The sequence below is a fragment of the Podarcis muralis genome, chromosome 13, assembly GCF_964188315.1.
Source record: "Podarcis muralis chromosome 13, rPodMur119.hap1.1, whole genome shotgun sequence".
Lineage (NCBI taxonomy): Eukaryota > Metazoa > Chordata > Lepidosauria > Squamata > Lacertidae > Podarcis > Podarcis muralis.
The window spans coordinates 3,820,288-3,837,126 of record NC_135667.1 but is presented as its reverse complement, the minus strand read 5'-3'; the positions used below and the strand labels follow the sequence as shown (position 1 = coordinate 3,837,126).

General features: G+C 50.8%; 1 protein-coding gene across 3 annotated transcripts; it reads left to right on the top strand.

Annotated features, from left to right (window-relative positions):
* The first annotated feature begins 1,943 nt into the window (after window positions 1-1,943).
* EIF5A (eukaryotic translation initiation factor 5A) lies at window positions 1,944-16,411 on the top strand. Of its 3 annotated transcripts, none has more exons than XM_028752011.2 (6): window positions 1,944-2,097; window positions 8,413-8,599; window positions 11,483-11,587; window positions 12,394-12,525; window positions 14,772-14,845; window positions 14,996-16,411. In XM_028752011.2, exons 2-5 carry the CDS (start codon window positions 8,435-8,437, stop codon window positions 14,832-14,834), a joined length of 465 nt encoding a protein of 154 aa, XP_028607844.1. In that variant the 5' UTR covers window positions 1,944-2,097; window positions 8,413-8,434; the 3' UTR covers window positions 14,835-14,845; window positions 14,996-16,411. The 3 variants fall into 3 exon arrangements, with proteins under 3 accessions (XP_028607844.1, XP_028607846.1, XP_028607845.1); XM_028752013.2 differs by having other exon boundaries at window positions 1,968-2,097; window positions 8,410-8,599; XM_028752012.2 differs by lacking the exon at window positions 1,944-2,097 and adding an exon at window positions 5,368-5,390.
* Window positions 16,412-16,839: the final 428 nt, after the last annotated feature.

Genomic DNA, 16,839 nt, shown 5'->3' with positions numbered 1-16,839 from the left:
TGGCGCAGAAATTTTGGAGGCAATGCGGGTTTTGTGGAGGGACTTAAAGGAAATTATGTGGTCACATGGAGGCAGTTTGAGTGGCAGTTTCATCTCTAAGGGGTAGTGAGGGGAAAGAGACTTAATGGTGGAGTCAGATACAGGCAGGAGGGCGAAACATGAGGCTTTGGTACAGGGGTCAGCCAACTTTTTCAGCAGGGGGCCAGTCCACTGTCCCTCAGACCTTGTGGGGGGCCAGACTATATGGGGGGGGGGGAATGAATGAATTTCTATGCCACACAAATAACCCCGAGATGCATTTAAAATAAAAGCACACATTCTACTCATGTAAAAACATGCTGATTCCTGGACTGCCTGCGGGCCAGATTTAGAAGGCAATTGGGCCAGATCCGGTCCCCAGGCCTTAGTTTGCCTACCCATGCTTTGGTATGTGAAGTGGGTATTTGGTGGTTGGTGCAAGAGTCCGGAGAGAGCCCCAGAGCGGGGAGCCATTGGAAGAAGTGCCATGGGGTGCTGCTCCTGGCTCCTGTTCTCTAGGAATGGGAGAATGAAAGGGGAGCAGAGGGTGGGAGCTGATTTCAGGAACCCTAAAGGAATGGGTGATGTTTACTTTGTTGCCACACAACTATCTGCAAGCAGCTTCTGATGTCCCTCATTCTGAAGACTGCGGGAATATATGGAAACTATCAGGATCAGGAAACTCAGTCAAGAGGATCAAAGTGATGAAACTAGAAAATTAATAATAATAATAATAATAATAATAATAATAATAATAATAATATTTATACCCCGCCCATCTGGCTGGGTTGCTCAAGCCACTCTGGGCAGCTTCCAACACAAAAACGTAATAAAACATCAAACAGTAACAGTAACAATCTGATCCAATATAAAAGTCACAGTAACTTTTAAAATAAATAACTTATATCAAAGCAACATTCAACAATACAGCAGAATCTAATAGTAAACAGTAAAATTAAACATCAGCAAATCATAGTTAAGCAGTTCACACTTATCAACTACAATAAAGAATTACCAATCTATAATCAATAAAAATAACTTAAGCGAGAGAAAAGATGGCAAATGTGAGTTATGGCCTCAGACTTAGCAAATGACAATTTCACTGAAGGAAAACATAGCATAGTTATCCTAACCAAATTACAATGTTATTAAACAGGGAGCTCTGGTTGTTGGGAATGGTGGGTGGCCGATATGAAGTTTTCGCTCTTTTATTTATTTCTCCACCTTTTAGAATGGCACGCGCTTTATTTAGGCACGTTTGAATGGTTGCAACCCGCGGTTGCCTTGGTAACCATGGCGGGCAACCTCTCGGCCAAGATGGCCGCCGAAGACCGCGTGGGAGGCTAAAAAAGGCCAAAGGGCTCGGGCGTGCCGCTCTGCTCCCCCTCGCGCACTCTATGGTCTGAGAGTTTCGGCAAGCGAGCGCAGGAGAGGCGGCCGGAACCCATGCGGAGCAGACGCGCATGCGCATCTACAAACATCTCCTCGGTAGGGAAGCAAGTCTCATTGGGATTTCAGGCGCAACTCAAACCGGACGGGCAAGGACTACTGGCGCATGCGCAATGGAAAACAAATGGGGGAGGAGGAACTCAGTTTCTGTGCGCTTGCGCGCTGCATAAGCTCAGTCCCAAACGATGAAGCCGGACGTTTCCTACTTGGGGTTCTTTTCCGACCCAAATGCACATGCGCAGTAGTACCCCACACCGCCGGTCGCCTCGTGAGCATGCGCAGCCTCCTTCGCCCCTCAGACGCGCACGCTCAGAGCCTCTCCGGCGCCCCGGCGCCTACCCACAGCGCAGGCGCAATACAGCGTCGGGAGACGAGGCTCCGCCTCCTTTCCTCCCCCCCTTCCTTCCTTCTCACCCATTGCGGCCGCCTTCGCTTTTTTTTTTTTTGGAGCGTTTCCTCCCAGTGCGCGTGCGGCAAAAGGAGAGAGAGAGGAGGGGGGAAAAAGCGACAGCGCGAGAAGAGGCGGGAGGGAGGGGGGGAAAGGGCGAGAGGAGGCGATAAGTGCGCGTGCGCACTGCGGGCTGGGTTGCAGCAGGCAGCGGCGGCGGCGGCGGTTGAGCTCGCGGGCGGGTGAGTTTGGTGCGCGCGGGAGTGTGTGTGCGCGGGGCTGTCCCGTGTGTGTGTGCGCGCGCGCGCGCGCGGCGGCGGCGGCAGCCGTTGCGACGCGGCGCGGAATGAGGGGGGGAAGGGAAGGGGAAGCCTCGCCGACCGGCGCCGCCTCAGCCGCGTGGCTCCCTTTCCCCCCTCACGGAACGAGGTGCCGCGCGCACCCTCCCCTCCCCCCTCAGTCTCCTCAGAGAGAGAGAGAGAGAGAGAGCGGGGGGGGGGGAGACGTGAGGGGGGGAGGAGAGCCTGGCGCCCCCCGTGTCGCGTGGAGGAGGCGGCGAGGCCGAGGCCTGCGCTTGGGAGGCCAGGCCGGGCCCCTCTGCTGGGCTGACTCACGGAGCGGGAGAGGAGGGAGGGGGGGGGAGACGGCGGCGAGTCAGGCCCGGCCGAGGCCTACCTTGGCCTGGGTCTCCTCTGGGTTACACTGTGTGTGTAAAGGGGTTCCCATTGGGGGAGTGAAGGGGTTCGCATTGGGGCAGGATGAGGCCTGGTGTTGCTTTTTCACACGGGGGGGGGCTCCCTAAGACCTTTTAAAGAAAAATACGGGGGGTGTTAGCCTCCTGGTAATTGGGACTATATAATTTGAGATTTGGGGGCTCCTTTAGCTCTTGCGTTGGGGCTGGCGCGAAGGTATAATAATAATAATTTATTATTTATACCCCGCCACTCTGGGCGGCTTCCAACAAAACACTAAAATACTACCTATTAAACATGGAAGGGAAGGGGTTGGTGGGGACCCTTTGATTTGGGGAGGGATCAGTGGCCAGTGGCCTTTGAGGGGGGGGGTCGCCTCCTGCAATTGCACAGGTTTACGTTTTAGGGTTCTGCACCACAAGGCATTGGTTTTGGAGTGAGGGCTGATCGGGAGTTGAAAGAAAGAAGGGTGGTTTTCTTTGGGGAAGGGTGTGTGGTGAAGTCCACTCCCTGCTGTAGGGGCTTTACGCCCTGCTGGCTTTGGTTTTGTGGGAAAGAAGGCCTTTGAGGACACGGGTGGGGGTGGGATCTGTTTCAACAAGGGGGTCAGGGCTGCCTTTAGGGGAGGGGAAGGGGCTCTGAGGTTCCCGCACTCTGCAAGGGGAGGCTTGTCCTCAGCTGAACTTGGGAAGGTAGGAGATGGGTGTGGTGGGAATATCCCTCGAAGGGCTGCTCTGCAAGAAATAGAGCTGGAGGACGTTTCTCCCCCAGAGAATTGACATTTTGCTTAGGGTCACCAGCTCTGCCCCAGTTTACTGCTTAGGGAGATGGCTGGTAGGTATCGAAGTAAGGTTTTGGTAGAGAGAGCTGGAATTGCATGCACACGAAAGCTTATACCAAGAACAAACTTACTTGGTCTCTAAGGTGCTATTTTTTTATATATATATTTTGATTGGGGAGCATTGCACTAGATAAGGCAGTGGAAGGGGCTTCAGGTTAGCTGTTGGGGGAGAATTAGATGATTCCCCACCCTCAGGCAAGGGCTGGCCCCAGTTAGGGCTTGATGAAGTAAGGGAGTGGTGCCTGAGTGGGTTGAGGAACTGCACCAGGTTAGCAGAATGGATTGACTTCCAGCTGGCCTGGGGTTGAAGATCTGGTTTGGAGGATCAGTGATGGGGCAGGAAGATGGCAGTTGGGGGTCTCATAGACATGCTGTCTGGTATTCCTGGCGGGCTGGTTCCTTGGGGAGTGAGCTTTGGAGTGGTTGATGCATATGACTACCCTTTGGGTACACGCATGAAAGAGTAGCTGGCGGTGTCTTCACCCCCTTGCCCTCAGTTTAGGGCTCCAAACTGAGGAGGGTAGCCCTGCAGGAACTGACAAAGGGGCGGAGAAACCCCCTGACACTGAAGTTTGGGCCTTTTAAGTATGGAACCCGGGATATATTTTTACATTTATCAGATTTCTATACCACCCTTCACCTGAGGATCACAGGGCAGTTTACAGTATAAAAGCACAAAAATACTTGCCATAGTAACAGAAATACCCCACCGTTTAAAAGGCCACAGAGAAAGTTAGCGTAGGTTGAGGAAGGAGCTGTTGCGATGAATCCCCCCTCCCCTTGTAGGAGAGGAGTGGATGAAGTGTGGCGGCATAGCTCCATAGTGGTTATAAATATATAACTGAATGCATGAGGGTATAGCTAATGTATTTTAGAGCTCCTGAATTCCATGAACCATTCCTCCATCTTTGCAGTTTTGTTGGCGAAAGTAGGCAAACTCATTTATGGTTGGGAGGGGGGAGATCTTTCTCTCCTGGCTGGGAGGGATGGAGCCAGCTGGTTTCGGCATGGCTTGAAGACTTTCAAGTAGCAGGCCAAGCTGCCTGGAAAGCAGGGGAGGCAGGCAGATGAGTCCAGCGTTGCAACTTCCAAACTTGTTCCCATGCAAGGAGAGGCAGAAAGGTGATACGAAGCTGCATGTCCCTTTGCAATACCAGCCATACTGGTGGTATCTCCTGCTTCCCTGGTGTAGAGGCTGGGATCCCATTCACCACAGCACCTCGTTTCCCCTCTGGGCACGGTTTCCGATCCCCCTTGAGGATGGCAGAGGTGTGGGCAGTGGCTGGGCTTCCATTGAGTAATGGGGACCCTGGGCTGGGTGTGAATGACTGTGACTGAAAGAGGCCTTTCCTGCAGCAGCTGTGTTGCCGCTGAATCTGTGCTTAGTGACTGGGAACCGTATGGCAAGAATTGCTAAGAATTTGGCCCTTACATGAGAAATGCCGTAACTGAATCTCCCATATTTTGCTGGGGGTGTTTCCCCATGGAATCTTAAGGTAGCTCTGAAATGGGGGAGGGAGGGGGTGCAGAGGCACTGCCCGAAAATGCAAAGGGCATTTCTTCCATCCAAATGCTGTGGTAATCCTTTCCCCCCTCCCTTTTCCCCTTTCCTTGGCCACGTGTGGCGCTCTCTGCAGTGGCAGCTTAGCTGAATCATGCTTGGTGTTGGCAGGAAGAGAGGGAGTCTCCCTCCAAACATGTGGCACGGAGGGCCTCTCTGCCTGATCACTTGGGCTAAAACTTCCTGCCTTTCTCCGCAGCTCCCTCCCTCTTTCCCACTGCTCCTCACGGCGGCGGCGGCAGACAAAAATCGGAAGCACGTGGTGACCTCGCAGGCGCACCCCGTTGCCGTCTGCAAAGGGGCATGTCATGCCGCTTAAGCTGTTGCAGCTAACAGTTGTCCTAATCAATTATCGGAGCGTAGCGCGGGTCAGAAGCGGTTTTTGGATGAGGAGGAGGTGGCGGCTGGAACTAAAACGAGCGCAGCAGATCTCTGGAGAGGGTAAATGAACCGACGTGCTCCTCCCAGCCTGGGAGGGAGTGCCAGGCGGCCATGCAGTAGCTGAGCGGAGCAGCTGTGGCTGCAGCCGCCACCGCCTCTGCTCCGCTTTGTCTTAACGCTAGGGTGAGCCTGCAGCACCTCCTCGGGAATCCAATCTCGTTTTTCCAGCTCTGATGTAAGATGGGGAGGGTTCCGGACGACTTGGGAGCCATGTGCCTGCACGAAATGAGGCGAGGCCCGGCCTTTGTCAGGGATCTCTTCGCCCGCTGAGAGGCATCCCCAGAGTGCGAGTTGGTAATTTGGGGAGACTTGGCAGCTGGGGGGGGGGAGTGTGCGCACACCTCAGTCCTTTCCATAGTTGCTGAGGGGTCCTTCTCCTTGGCAGGGATTGGGATGTTAATGTGCGTTGCTGAGCTCTACCTGGAGTATCTACTCAGGACCTTTTAAACCTGGCGGGTGGGCATTTGCATGCTGAAGCCATTGCTGTGAGTTTTATTTGTTTTTAAATAGAAGGCAAAACTCCAGAATAGACTTCTCATCACAGTCCTTGGGGCTTAAGGGTCTCACTTGCAAGCCCCAACAAGTGAAGCTTTTTAGTTAAACAGAGTGAAAACACAAATGGTCTTTTTCTCAAATAAAGCTTTCTCTTCCCCTCTCCCCACCCCAGCCCTAAATTACTTTGCATCCCAAGATCTTAAACCCTTGATTTTGTAATGACTTGCGTTAGGGAAAGGCTAGCACAACACCTTCAGACTCTAAATACTTTCTTACTTCTGGCGCTTTTTTGATTTTGTTTTTTACTTTTTAAAAGCTATGCTAAATTTCCATAAAAATGCACTAAACAACTAGTCCAGGTAAGTTTCGAAGTGGGGCTGGGGAGGATGAACAGGCAGCTTTGATGGTTCTCCAAGGCAGGTGCCTTTCTCGCTTTCCCTCATCTCTGCCTCTGGCTCAGCATTAGTTTAGGGGGCAGCACGTCTTCCAGAGTGTGATGCTCATAATCGGGTGTCGTTTTACTGTCAAGGCACAGAAGCTGGTCACTTCCATTGCTCTCTCTCACTCTCCCCCCCCCCCCGGCTGAACCTTTGCCAAAATAGCTTGTGGCTGCCCAGGCCAAAAGGTATGTGTGCCGGGCAGTTTTGGAATTTGCTTGGGAGTGGGGCCCCAGCCCCGGACATCACACCAGCTTATTTCAGCAGTTGCGCATTCCACATGCTTGAATTAATGGGCGACCTCCGTGCAGTTGGGATGCCGAGTTGTGCAGAACTCTTAAACACAACCAGCAGCTCAGGCGTCAAGGATTCCTTTACAGAAGGCAACGTGGAAAGAGAAATTGGTGAAGGAAGCTGGTGTGATTGGGGGGGGGGAGCGTGGCCCTGCCCCCACACGAACCCCCAAATGCACTACACATGAGCAGCACAGAAGCAGGGCTATTGCGAGGCAGCTTGTCACAGGTGAGAATTGACTTGGTTGCGCGCAGTGCTGGAAAAATGTCAAATTCCCATGAGCAGGCATTAGATTCTTAGGTGCCCGCCTTGCACAACACTGGAAACTCTGGATTAGTTCTGCCGCTGCTGCCATGGCAGCTTCCTCTTGGCACGCAGAGATTGCAAGCAGAGCTCTGGACTTCCTGGAGTGCCAACTCCCCCCTTTGTAGAGCCAGACAGCTGGATTTTTGGACTCCCTTAATCCTGTGGGCCGTACCGCCTTGGTTCTCATGCTGAGGCGTGCGTTTGTCTGCCTAAGACACCAGGCATGCAAGTGCTTCCTCGCCCCCCCACATAAGCTGGCGGTGACTTAAGCGTGGAGCCTTATGGCCATGCTTATAACTAGAGAGCAGCTATCAGCCTGTACTTCTCCTCTTGCCCAGAGCGTTGTTAACTGAGAACTGGCTCATCTAATGAAACGACTTGGCCGGCGTGATATTGACAAGCCAAAGTGTTTTACATGGCAAGTGGTTAACCTGTGGAATTCGTTGCCACTGGATATTTTGTCGACTCAAAAAACAGTTCAGAGTTTTTGCCATGAAAGATTTTTATTTTGCGGGGCGTTAGGGGCTTTGTGTATAAGCCTTGGTAGCTGAATGTGACCTGAGTGCTTCTTCCGTGACACTTCAGAGGCAGTGGCCGGGTATTTCCTCTCCTGATTAAAAGGAAGGTGGGGTTCTTGGGATGCGATATTCTTTGACTTAGGCCAACTTCAGGAACTGTTTCTTCTGAAGAGAACCTAGAAATCTGCCAGTTAGAGCTGGGTACAAAAGAAAAACTCTTTAAAAAAGAGTTAGAATTCTGAGCCCCGGAATTTGTTCCAAGTCTTGGAACTGAACTGAGCTCACAGCCCTGCCACACAAAAATCCATTCCTGGTCGCCGTGAGCTTTCAGAAATTTTAATTCAGGGGTGCGAGTTACTTTGTTAGCATAGCTAAGCAACCAGAAATCCTTGACCCTATACTTAAGTTTTAGACATTTTCCAGCAGGGGCATCAGAAGAGCCTGCAGCTGGAATAAGGTCGAAAGGGGGCCCTTGTAGCCCAGCAATTCTTTTCTTGCAGTGACCAAGTAGATTCCCCAGTGGGAAGTCCGCAAGCAAGACTAGAGCGCAAGGCAATGACATTCTCTTCCCTGCATATCCAGCAACTGGTATTGAGAAACTTTGCTTCTTGCAAACTTTGGAGGCAGAGCCAAGCCGTCAGGGTCAGTAGCCATTGTTGCCTCATCCTCCGGAAATCGATCTGTACCTACTTTTTATGGATCCCTGCTGTGAGCACCGTTCGATGCCGGATTCTATACATCCACAGGGTGATCACGGGAACTGCGCCTACCTCATCCATGCCTGCGGTTAGCCAGGCATTGCCCCACCCTGACTCACTCCGGCCTAAAGATGAGAAATCGTCCTTGGCTAATCATGAGAAATGGATCGGCGGCACCAACCCAAACCTTTTTCTTTTGCAAGATGATGGCGATGAGTTTTCCTAACCTTTCTTCCTTGTCTTTCTCTCCTCCCCCCCCCAATGCCCCCAGCAGTTTCCATAACATCTGTTCCACCATGGCTGATGACCTAGACTTCGAGACCGGCGATGCCGGGGCCTCCGCGACCTTCCCCATGCAGTGCTCCGCTCTCCGCAAGAACGGCTTTGTGGTGCTCAAAGGGCGTCCCTGCAAGATTGTGGAGATGTCCACTTCCAAGACCGGCAAGCACGGTCATGCCAAAGTGAGTGTGCCTCGTCGCCCATGGTGGCTTGTTTGCCTTCGTGGTCCTCTTTTGGGGCAGCTCTTGATGTGAATTTGCATGCTTGGCTAGGGCTGCCATACGTCTGGAATTTCCCAGGCACAGCCGGAATTCATCCATCGAAAATGGTGTCTCGGCGGGATTTTCGAGAATTGACTAAAATGTGTGGGGAAACCCTGACATACGGCAGCCCATGTGTTGATTTTTTGGGCGTTTCCCCTAAAAAATAGCCACAACTCAACAACTTTGGCAAAACCCCCCAAAAACCCTCAACATCTTTTGTGTCCGGATTTTCACTTTCTGAAATATGGCAACCCTATGCTTGGCACTCCAGCAGGAGTTTGTGCATGTTCACGTGCAGCAATGTTAGAAACTCAGATATATAAGCTAGGGACCAAATTGCTCCTTAAATTGAGGTTACAGTCGCCAAAACGGAATGTCTACTTGCCATTTGGGGGCAAGACGGTTCTCGAGTCTCATTTTTCAAATGATGGACTGTCAGTGATTGATTCTTAGTTAAACATCTGGCTAGTTCAGATGACAAACCTTGAGCTAGGTTAAGAACTCTGAGAACTTAAAAAAGAGCAGTCCCTTGATCCAGGCACAGTCCACATTTATATTGGCCAATCCCTACCCCTTTCTCCTAATGGTGACACAGACCGTCCATCTTCACTTGGTCACTGGTGTCCGATAGCTAGGTGCAAAACGTGCCTGGCTAATTTCAAACCCTGGGCCTGTGTAGTAGTTTCACTGTAGTCCTCCAGCTTGCCTTTTATGTTGTGCATCTGGGCAGTTGCTCATGAGCAGGCAAAGCTTGTTAAATCAGCTGGCTTTTAAGGAGGAGGAACATCAAAATTGAATGGGTTCTGACATCTGGTCCTTGCTGCCTCCCCTTAGTACATTGGTTCCCAAAGTGAGCGGTACCAGCCCAGAGGGGTGCTAAGAGGCAGGGGGATGCTGGAGGGGTAATGGACTCTCCTTACTTTGAAAAGCTGGTATTACCGAATCAGGTTAATCAGTTTTGTTGAATTAAGCTAAATAGTTTAAGTTGGATTTTGAATAAATGTGCAATTCATTGTTCTGGTTTTAAATTTTATTGTGTTATTATCTTCCTTAGTGGGTGGTGCAAACTGCTATTCCGAATAATGCTTTTTATAGGGTAGGGGGCACTGGGGATGAGTTTGTGGAACCAAGGGGGCAGTGACCTGAAAAAGTCACTGCCTTAGAAGATGGGGTACGTAGCACAAAAAATGCCAGGAGGGCACCAGGTCTGGAGAAGGTGCTGGGCTTAGACAATAAGCCTGGAGCCAGAGGGTTAGTTCTTTACTTCCTCTCCCTGTGTCTGTCTGTCTCTCTTTCTGTCCTGGCACAATTTGAACCTCTTGTTGTTCTCTTCTCCACTGCATGCAGCCCTTGCTGGCTGAGATTATTGTCTACATTTATAAACAGCCTTTCTTCCAGTGAGTTCAAGGCAGTTTGTAATATGAAATGCTGAAAAGTAAGGCGCAAGGTGGAAAGAAAATGTTGTGTGAGGCTTCTTGGGTCTGCAAAGCATTGCTCTCTCCTCCGTCGCCTGCGCTCAGCCACCTGACCTCTGAGGCATGCTGCCATTTAGCTTCTCTATCTCCTGAGATCGTTTTCCAGCCCTTAGCCTCAAGGAACGACTTGCTTTAGAATGCGTTGAGAGGCCTGCTTTTTTGCCAAAAATGCAAGGCAACATATATGTTTAATCTCTTGAGCTCTGTTGGGAACAGCAGTTGTAGCCCCAGACATCTGGAGGGCACCGTGTTGAGGAACCCTGGCTAAGTGGTGTACAAAAGTACCCAGAGTTTCTCAGTCTGTCTACTGAGGCTGTATTCTCTCCTGTGAAGGGCCAAGAGACTTGCTTTCTTTGCACGTCAGTGGCATTGTTAAGTCGCCTGTAGGCGATGCATTCTGGTGGCTTTTGGAGACGGTCTGGATGTCACCTGGACACTTTAGGTTGCAAGGCGTGTTTCCCTGGACTGACCTCTTGGTGTCTGGGGCTAATCAGGTTCTTGGGGGCAACCTTTTGTGGGATAATCACTTTAGTACCTGTTTGAATCTCCCCCTGCCCCAGTCAGCGGTTCTCAACCTGCGGGTCCCCAGATGTTGTTGGACTACAACTCCCATCATCCCTGAGCTCTGGCCTTGCTAGCTAGGGGTGATGGAAGTTGTAGTTCAACAACATCTGGGGACCCACAGATGGACTAGAAATAGAAACCCCCCAAAAAGGAGGGGGTGTTAAAGTAATGCTTTGAACTTTGTGAAAGTTCAGCCTCTGAATTAGATAACCCGAAAAGTTAAAGGTGAAAAGCCAGTGGAGAATAGATTGCAAAACGCGGCTGTTGGTATTCCTGATTTATTTGTTTCTTAAAATAAAAAAGGTAGGTATTGAGTGTATAAATAACCCACACCATATTGCTACCCTAATGTGGAAACTGGAGAGAGGGAGAAAGAGAGAGAAGGAAGGAAGGAAAGGGAAAGAGCGGGAGGTGAGGCCTAGCTGTTGAGGGAGTTTGTAGCTTGACAAGGAGACTGGTGTGCGAGGCACAGAAAGTCCAGGTCGAGCAGAGGCAGATACGGTGCCAGTGAGGTGCCAAGGGATCTGGTTGCAGTGGACCAAAGCATGCCCCCCAGTTCCAGACTGGGTGCGTTTGTATCTGTCTGCCTACCATAGAGAGAGGGACTGCATCGTTGAGAAGGGCGGCAGCCTCCCTTCCTGAGACAGAACAAGGTCCTTGCCTGTTTCCTCCGGCCTTCTCCTGCAGGAACGCCTGGGTGCTGTTGTTGTTTTTTTAATGTGTCCCCGTTAACATCCTGTCTTCCTCTCCACCCCCACTGTAGGTGCACCTTGTTGGCATAGACATCTTCACCGGGAAAAAATATGAAGATATCTGCCCTTCCACCCACAACATGGATGTGCCCAACATTAAGAGAAATGACTTCCAGGTAGGTGGGTGGAGCTGGGTGGGGTTCACACACACACACACCCCACTTCAGAGATGGGAATCCCCAAAGTAGAGGGTTGGTGTGCACCCGCTATGGCCTGCCTGGCTTGCAAACTGGGTAGACTGCTAGCGGCGGCTGCTGTAGCAAGGATAGGCAAAGTGGCCCTGCCACACAGCAGCTGCAGTGGGCAATGGAGGCAGGCTTCTTCTGCCCTTCCAGAGAAATATTTTTAGCTGTTTTGGACCCTCTCCCTCAGTTTTGAGCGTTCATATATGATTCTTGCTGCTGCTGGATGTGCCCCAGGGACTGTTAGTTTTGTCTCTTGGCGCGGGATTGTTCCCTGACAAATCGCCTGCTGTTACAAACTTGGGGTGGTTTCAAAAAGGTGGCAGGCCAAGGCAGCTGGAGGAACAGACACTCCTTCCTTTCCATGCCAAGGTGAACAGGAACAGGTTATTATTGTTTGTTAAAATCAATAGTTGCTTTCCCGCCATGGCAACTCAAAGCAGCTTTCAAAAACTGCTTGCATTAAAACCTGTGGGGAGAGTGAAATTCACTAAAATATCTCAAACACTCTAAAAGGCCACATGGGCAGTTAAAGAGGAATTTTTTTGCCTGGTGCCTGAAGGTACACAATGATGGCTCCAGGCCAGCCTCCCTGGGGAGAGCATTCTGCAAGCAGGGAGCCACCACTGAAAAGGCCCCGTCCTTCTGTTGCCAAAGTGCTACTTCAGTGAGTTTTTAAAGTCTGGAAGCCCGATAGCTCAGCGCTGACTGTTCTGCCCTCCTTCCTTCCTTTCCCCCAGCTTATTGGGATCCAGGATGGGTACCTCTCCCTGCTCCAGGACAGCGGGGAAGTCCGGGAGGATCTACGCCTTCCTGAGGGAGACCTGGGCAAGGAGATTGAACAGAAATATGACTGTGGCGAAGAAATCCTGGTAAGAGAACACGTCAGGGGCCGGAGGGGAAGAGGCCTGCTGCTGCTGCCGGCCTCCCTTGGCCCAAGTGATTTGTGTGTTTGGGGGGGGGGGTGTATTTAACAGCAGCATTCCTTAGCCCAGAGAGGCCTGGGATGGCAAAGCATGGTGATGACTGAAAAGCAGGGTAAAAACAAGGCAGAATACCAAATTCCAATCCCAGCCAGACGCAGAAATGATTCCATAAGCCTTAAAATTCTATAAGCACCATGTTTTCCCGTCCAGTGTAACATAAGCAACAGTGGGGACAAATTAAGCTTTGTTAGGGAGGGAGTTGCAAAGCTGAGCTGCCCAGGACCATAGACTGCCTTGCCTGGGGTTCCCGGCCACCAAATGGGAAGATTTTCTTGTGGGTGGAGTGGAGAAGGAGAGCAAGCATGCCTGGCGTTGATCTGTGCGTAAGACAAAATGTACCACTGCTGCTGTGTCTTTGAGGATGTTGGAGATGGGCTAAGGAAGGAGGAGGGGGAATGGGGCGCTGGTCCTCAGCTGCACGGTGGGTTGTTGGACAGCAGACAGAGCAGGTTGCTTCCCTGCTGCTGCTTCAGACGGCAGGACTTGGAGTCACTCTGCAGCTCAGAGCAGGTTGCTTCCCTTGCAGAAGGTCCCAGTGGCATCTTCAGGTGGGAAAAGACCTTTCCTGCATCCCTGAAGGAGCGTCTCCACCCCCATCATTCAGCCTGGACATTGAGGTCCAGCTCCGAGGGCCTTCTCGGTGGTGGCACCGGCCCTGTGGAACGCCCTCCCATCAGATGTCAAAGAGAACAACTACCAGACTTTTAGACGACATCTGAAGGCTGCCCTGTTTAGGGAAGCTTTTAATGTTTGAGGCATTACTGTATTTTAATATTGTGTTGGAAGCTGCCCAGAGTGGCTGGGGAAACTCAGCCAGATGGGCGGGGTATAAATATTAAATTATTACTATTATTATATATTTCTCTGCCTGAAACCCTGGAGAACCATTGCTGCTGCCAGTTAGAAAAGGTGCCCCTGAGCTAGGCAGGCTGGTGTGACTCAGTATAAAACTGCTTCTTATGCACGATACCGGCGGCCTTGGCGAGCTCTCCTTCGCTGGAGGTCCTCAAGCAGAACCCGGATGCCCATTGTGGATCATGCCTGGTCTGGGTCTAGCAGGACCTCACCACGGCTGGGCTCTTAATCCACCGTCGAGAGGCAGCAATGCTTCTGAACGTTGGTTGCTGAGAACCGCAGGAGAGGGGGCTGTTCTCGCACCCGGATCCCGCTTTTGGGTTTCCCATAATGATCATCTGGTTGGCCACTGTGAGAACAGGATGGTGGACTAGAGGGGGCCATTGGCAAGAGCCCTCCCTTCCCCCCCCAAAAAATAACATTTATTATTTTCAGTAGGTAAACATAATACAGTGGTACCCCGCAAGACGAACGCCTCGGAAGACGAAAAACTCGCTAGACGAAGGAGTTTTTCGTTTTCTTAGCCGCTTCGCAAGACGCATTTCCCTATGGGCTTGCTTCGCAAAACGAAGCTTGCCCCACAAGCTCCGGGGATAGCGGGGAAGCGCAGCGCATCTTCCCCGCTGTCCCCGGACCTCTTTTGAAGCAAGGGGCGGCGGGGAGAAGATCGCTTCTCCCCGTTGCCAGCCCCGCAAGCTCCGGGGACAGGGGAAGGCACGCGCGCCTTCCCCTCTGTCCCCGGGCCCCTTTTGAACCAAGGGGCGGCAACGGGGAGAAGCGATCTTCTCCCCTCCGCCCCTTGCTTCAAAAGAGGACCCCTTTTGAACCAAGGGGCGAAAAACTCGCAAGAAGAAAAAACTTGCGGAACGAATTAATTTCGTCTTGCGAGGCACCACTGTAAAAAAGAAGAGATTAATAATAATAAAGACAAACAAAAAATAGGAGAAAAAGAGAAGAAAGAAAAAAGATACAACATATTGCCACTTAATTAATTAATTATCATCCATCTTCAAAAACATAGTATTTGACTTCCTCGAATCTCTTCCATCTGAATTTCTTAGTAATTATATGTAGCAGTTTCCAATATCAGTGTTTCAAAAAACCATATCACAGTCCTAATCGTATTACATAACTTTCCTTATCGTACATTTTCTTATTTGTAAATTTAATTCCATTTTAATCCTAGGCCTAATTGTTTCTTTCAAGTGGTTACATATCTTTAAGAGCCCTCCTTCCCTTCTAAGCTCTTGATTCTCGCTTCCTCCCTCCCTCCTCAGATCACCGTACTGTCTGCAATGACCGAGGAAGCTGCAGTTGCTATCAAGGCCATGGCTAAATAAAGGAACCACAGGTGAGTGCAGACCCAGGTCGGAAGGATGCTGTCCTGCTCGCTCGAGATGGAAGGGGAACGTGCAAGGCTTTTGCGAGAGATGGGAGAGGAGTCGTCTCTTACCTTCCTGCCACTGTCACCAACTTCTCTTCTTTCTCTCCCCCCTTGCAGGGCAGCAGTTTCAACTTGTTATGAACCAGAGAGGATCGCAACCCGCAGACTGTCAGATTTGGCTCCAAACCACCCAAATCTCTCTTCTTTTTTTTTTTCTTTCCCCCCCTCCTCTAAAAAGCAAAAAAAGGACAAAAAAGGCAAAACCCTCCCACACCCACTCACTCCCTTTTGAATTAAAACAAAAGAAAAGAAACTTTTTTGTGGTCTTTTTAAAAGCAGAAAAGCTGGACGCTTAATTGTATTCCTTTTGTTATGATTTCACTTGTTTTGGTCCCCCCCCCCTCGCCCCCGTCCTCCCAGTCCCCCTCCCCTCTCTCGGGTGCTAGAGAGACACTACAGTTGTTTTCTGGCAAGAGAAGTTGAGAATTTGCACTTAAAAAAAGGAAGAGAAAAAAAAAGAATAATATTTAAACGGCTAGAAGGAGGGGGGGAAATTGCAGGAGACTCTTGTTGATTTTTTTTCTCTCTCTCTCTCTCAAGTTTTAATGCTTTCTGTTAAGATTGGTGGCAGCGCTGAGGAGGGAGCTGCCTTTCCCCCCAGAACGACAAACTGAGCAAAAATTATAAAAAAAATTACCGTTGCGAATTGCGAAGAGTCGCACTCTTAACCCTGTCAAATGTGTTTGTTCTCGTGAGCGTTTTCTGTTGAGGCAACGTGGGAAGGGGAGGCACGGCACCCTCTGCCGTCGGACGCCCCCCCCAGCCCCCGCATAGTGATGGTTGCGGCAATTCGGTAAATTCTTTTGGGACGGCATCCTTTCTTGTGCTTTGGAGGTTAACCCATTAAATGTGGTTTTTTTGTGGGGGCGGCGGCGGGATCACTGCTCTAGTTGCTGAGCTTGCTTAAAACTCCCTTCTTTAACCCCTTCCCTTCTAGAGCACAGAAGCCCCCCCGCCTCCCCAGATCTGGAAATGGGGGGCAGGCGGCGTTCCTGCCAAAGGCACGGAACTCTGCTCCCCGAAATGGGAGGAGAAACCCGCTCGCGGCTGCCTGGCGAATGACACACTTCTTTTTTTTGCTCCTCGCCCTCATCCCACCTGGGCTCTGATCCCTGTCAATCATGTTCAAGGACACCCCCCCTCCCCTTTCCCTGGCAACCAGTGCTGTCGCTGCCTCCCTTCTGTCCTTGGAGCTAGCTAGAAAGTCTCTAGCACGCGCCCCCCCGCCTCAAGCCCTTCTTCCCAGGCTGGGTAACTGCGCATCCCCCACCTACGAGCTGTTCAGGGTAAGGGGGTCTTCTGGGGTAGGTAACAAACTAGCCCCCACCCCACCCGCTGCCCATTTCCTTGGTTCATATTTACTCCCCTCTGCTGTTCACAGGTCAGCGCTGTGGCCTCCTCCTCCCTCTCCCCCTGTTAATCCAACACATTTGTTAATCAACCTCAATAAAAAAACAAGTTTAATATGAAAAACCCTTTTCTGGCTGTGTGTGTCTGTAATTTGTAAGGGACCGGGGGCGGGGGTCACCTTACCGGCAAGTTCATTAAAACTACAGTGGTACCTCGCAAGACGAAAAACTCGCAAGATGAAAGGGTTTTTGGTTTTTTGAGCTGCTTCGCAAGACGATTTTCCCTATGGGCTTGCTTCGCAAGACGGAAACGTCTTGCAAGTTTGTTTCCTTTTTCTTAACACTGTTAATACAGTTGCGACTTGACTTCGAGGAGCAACTCATAGAACGCGGTGTGGTAGCCTTTTTTGAGGTTTTTGAAGACTTTGGTGATTTTTGAAGTTCTTCCAAAACTTTTCCGAAACCGTGCTTCGCAAGACGAAAAAACTCGCAGAACGAATTAATTTTGTCTTGCGAGGCACCACTGTACTGCATTATCATAGAATTGCAGAG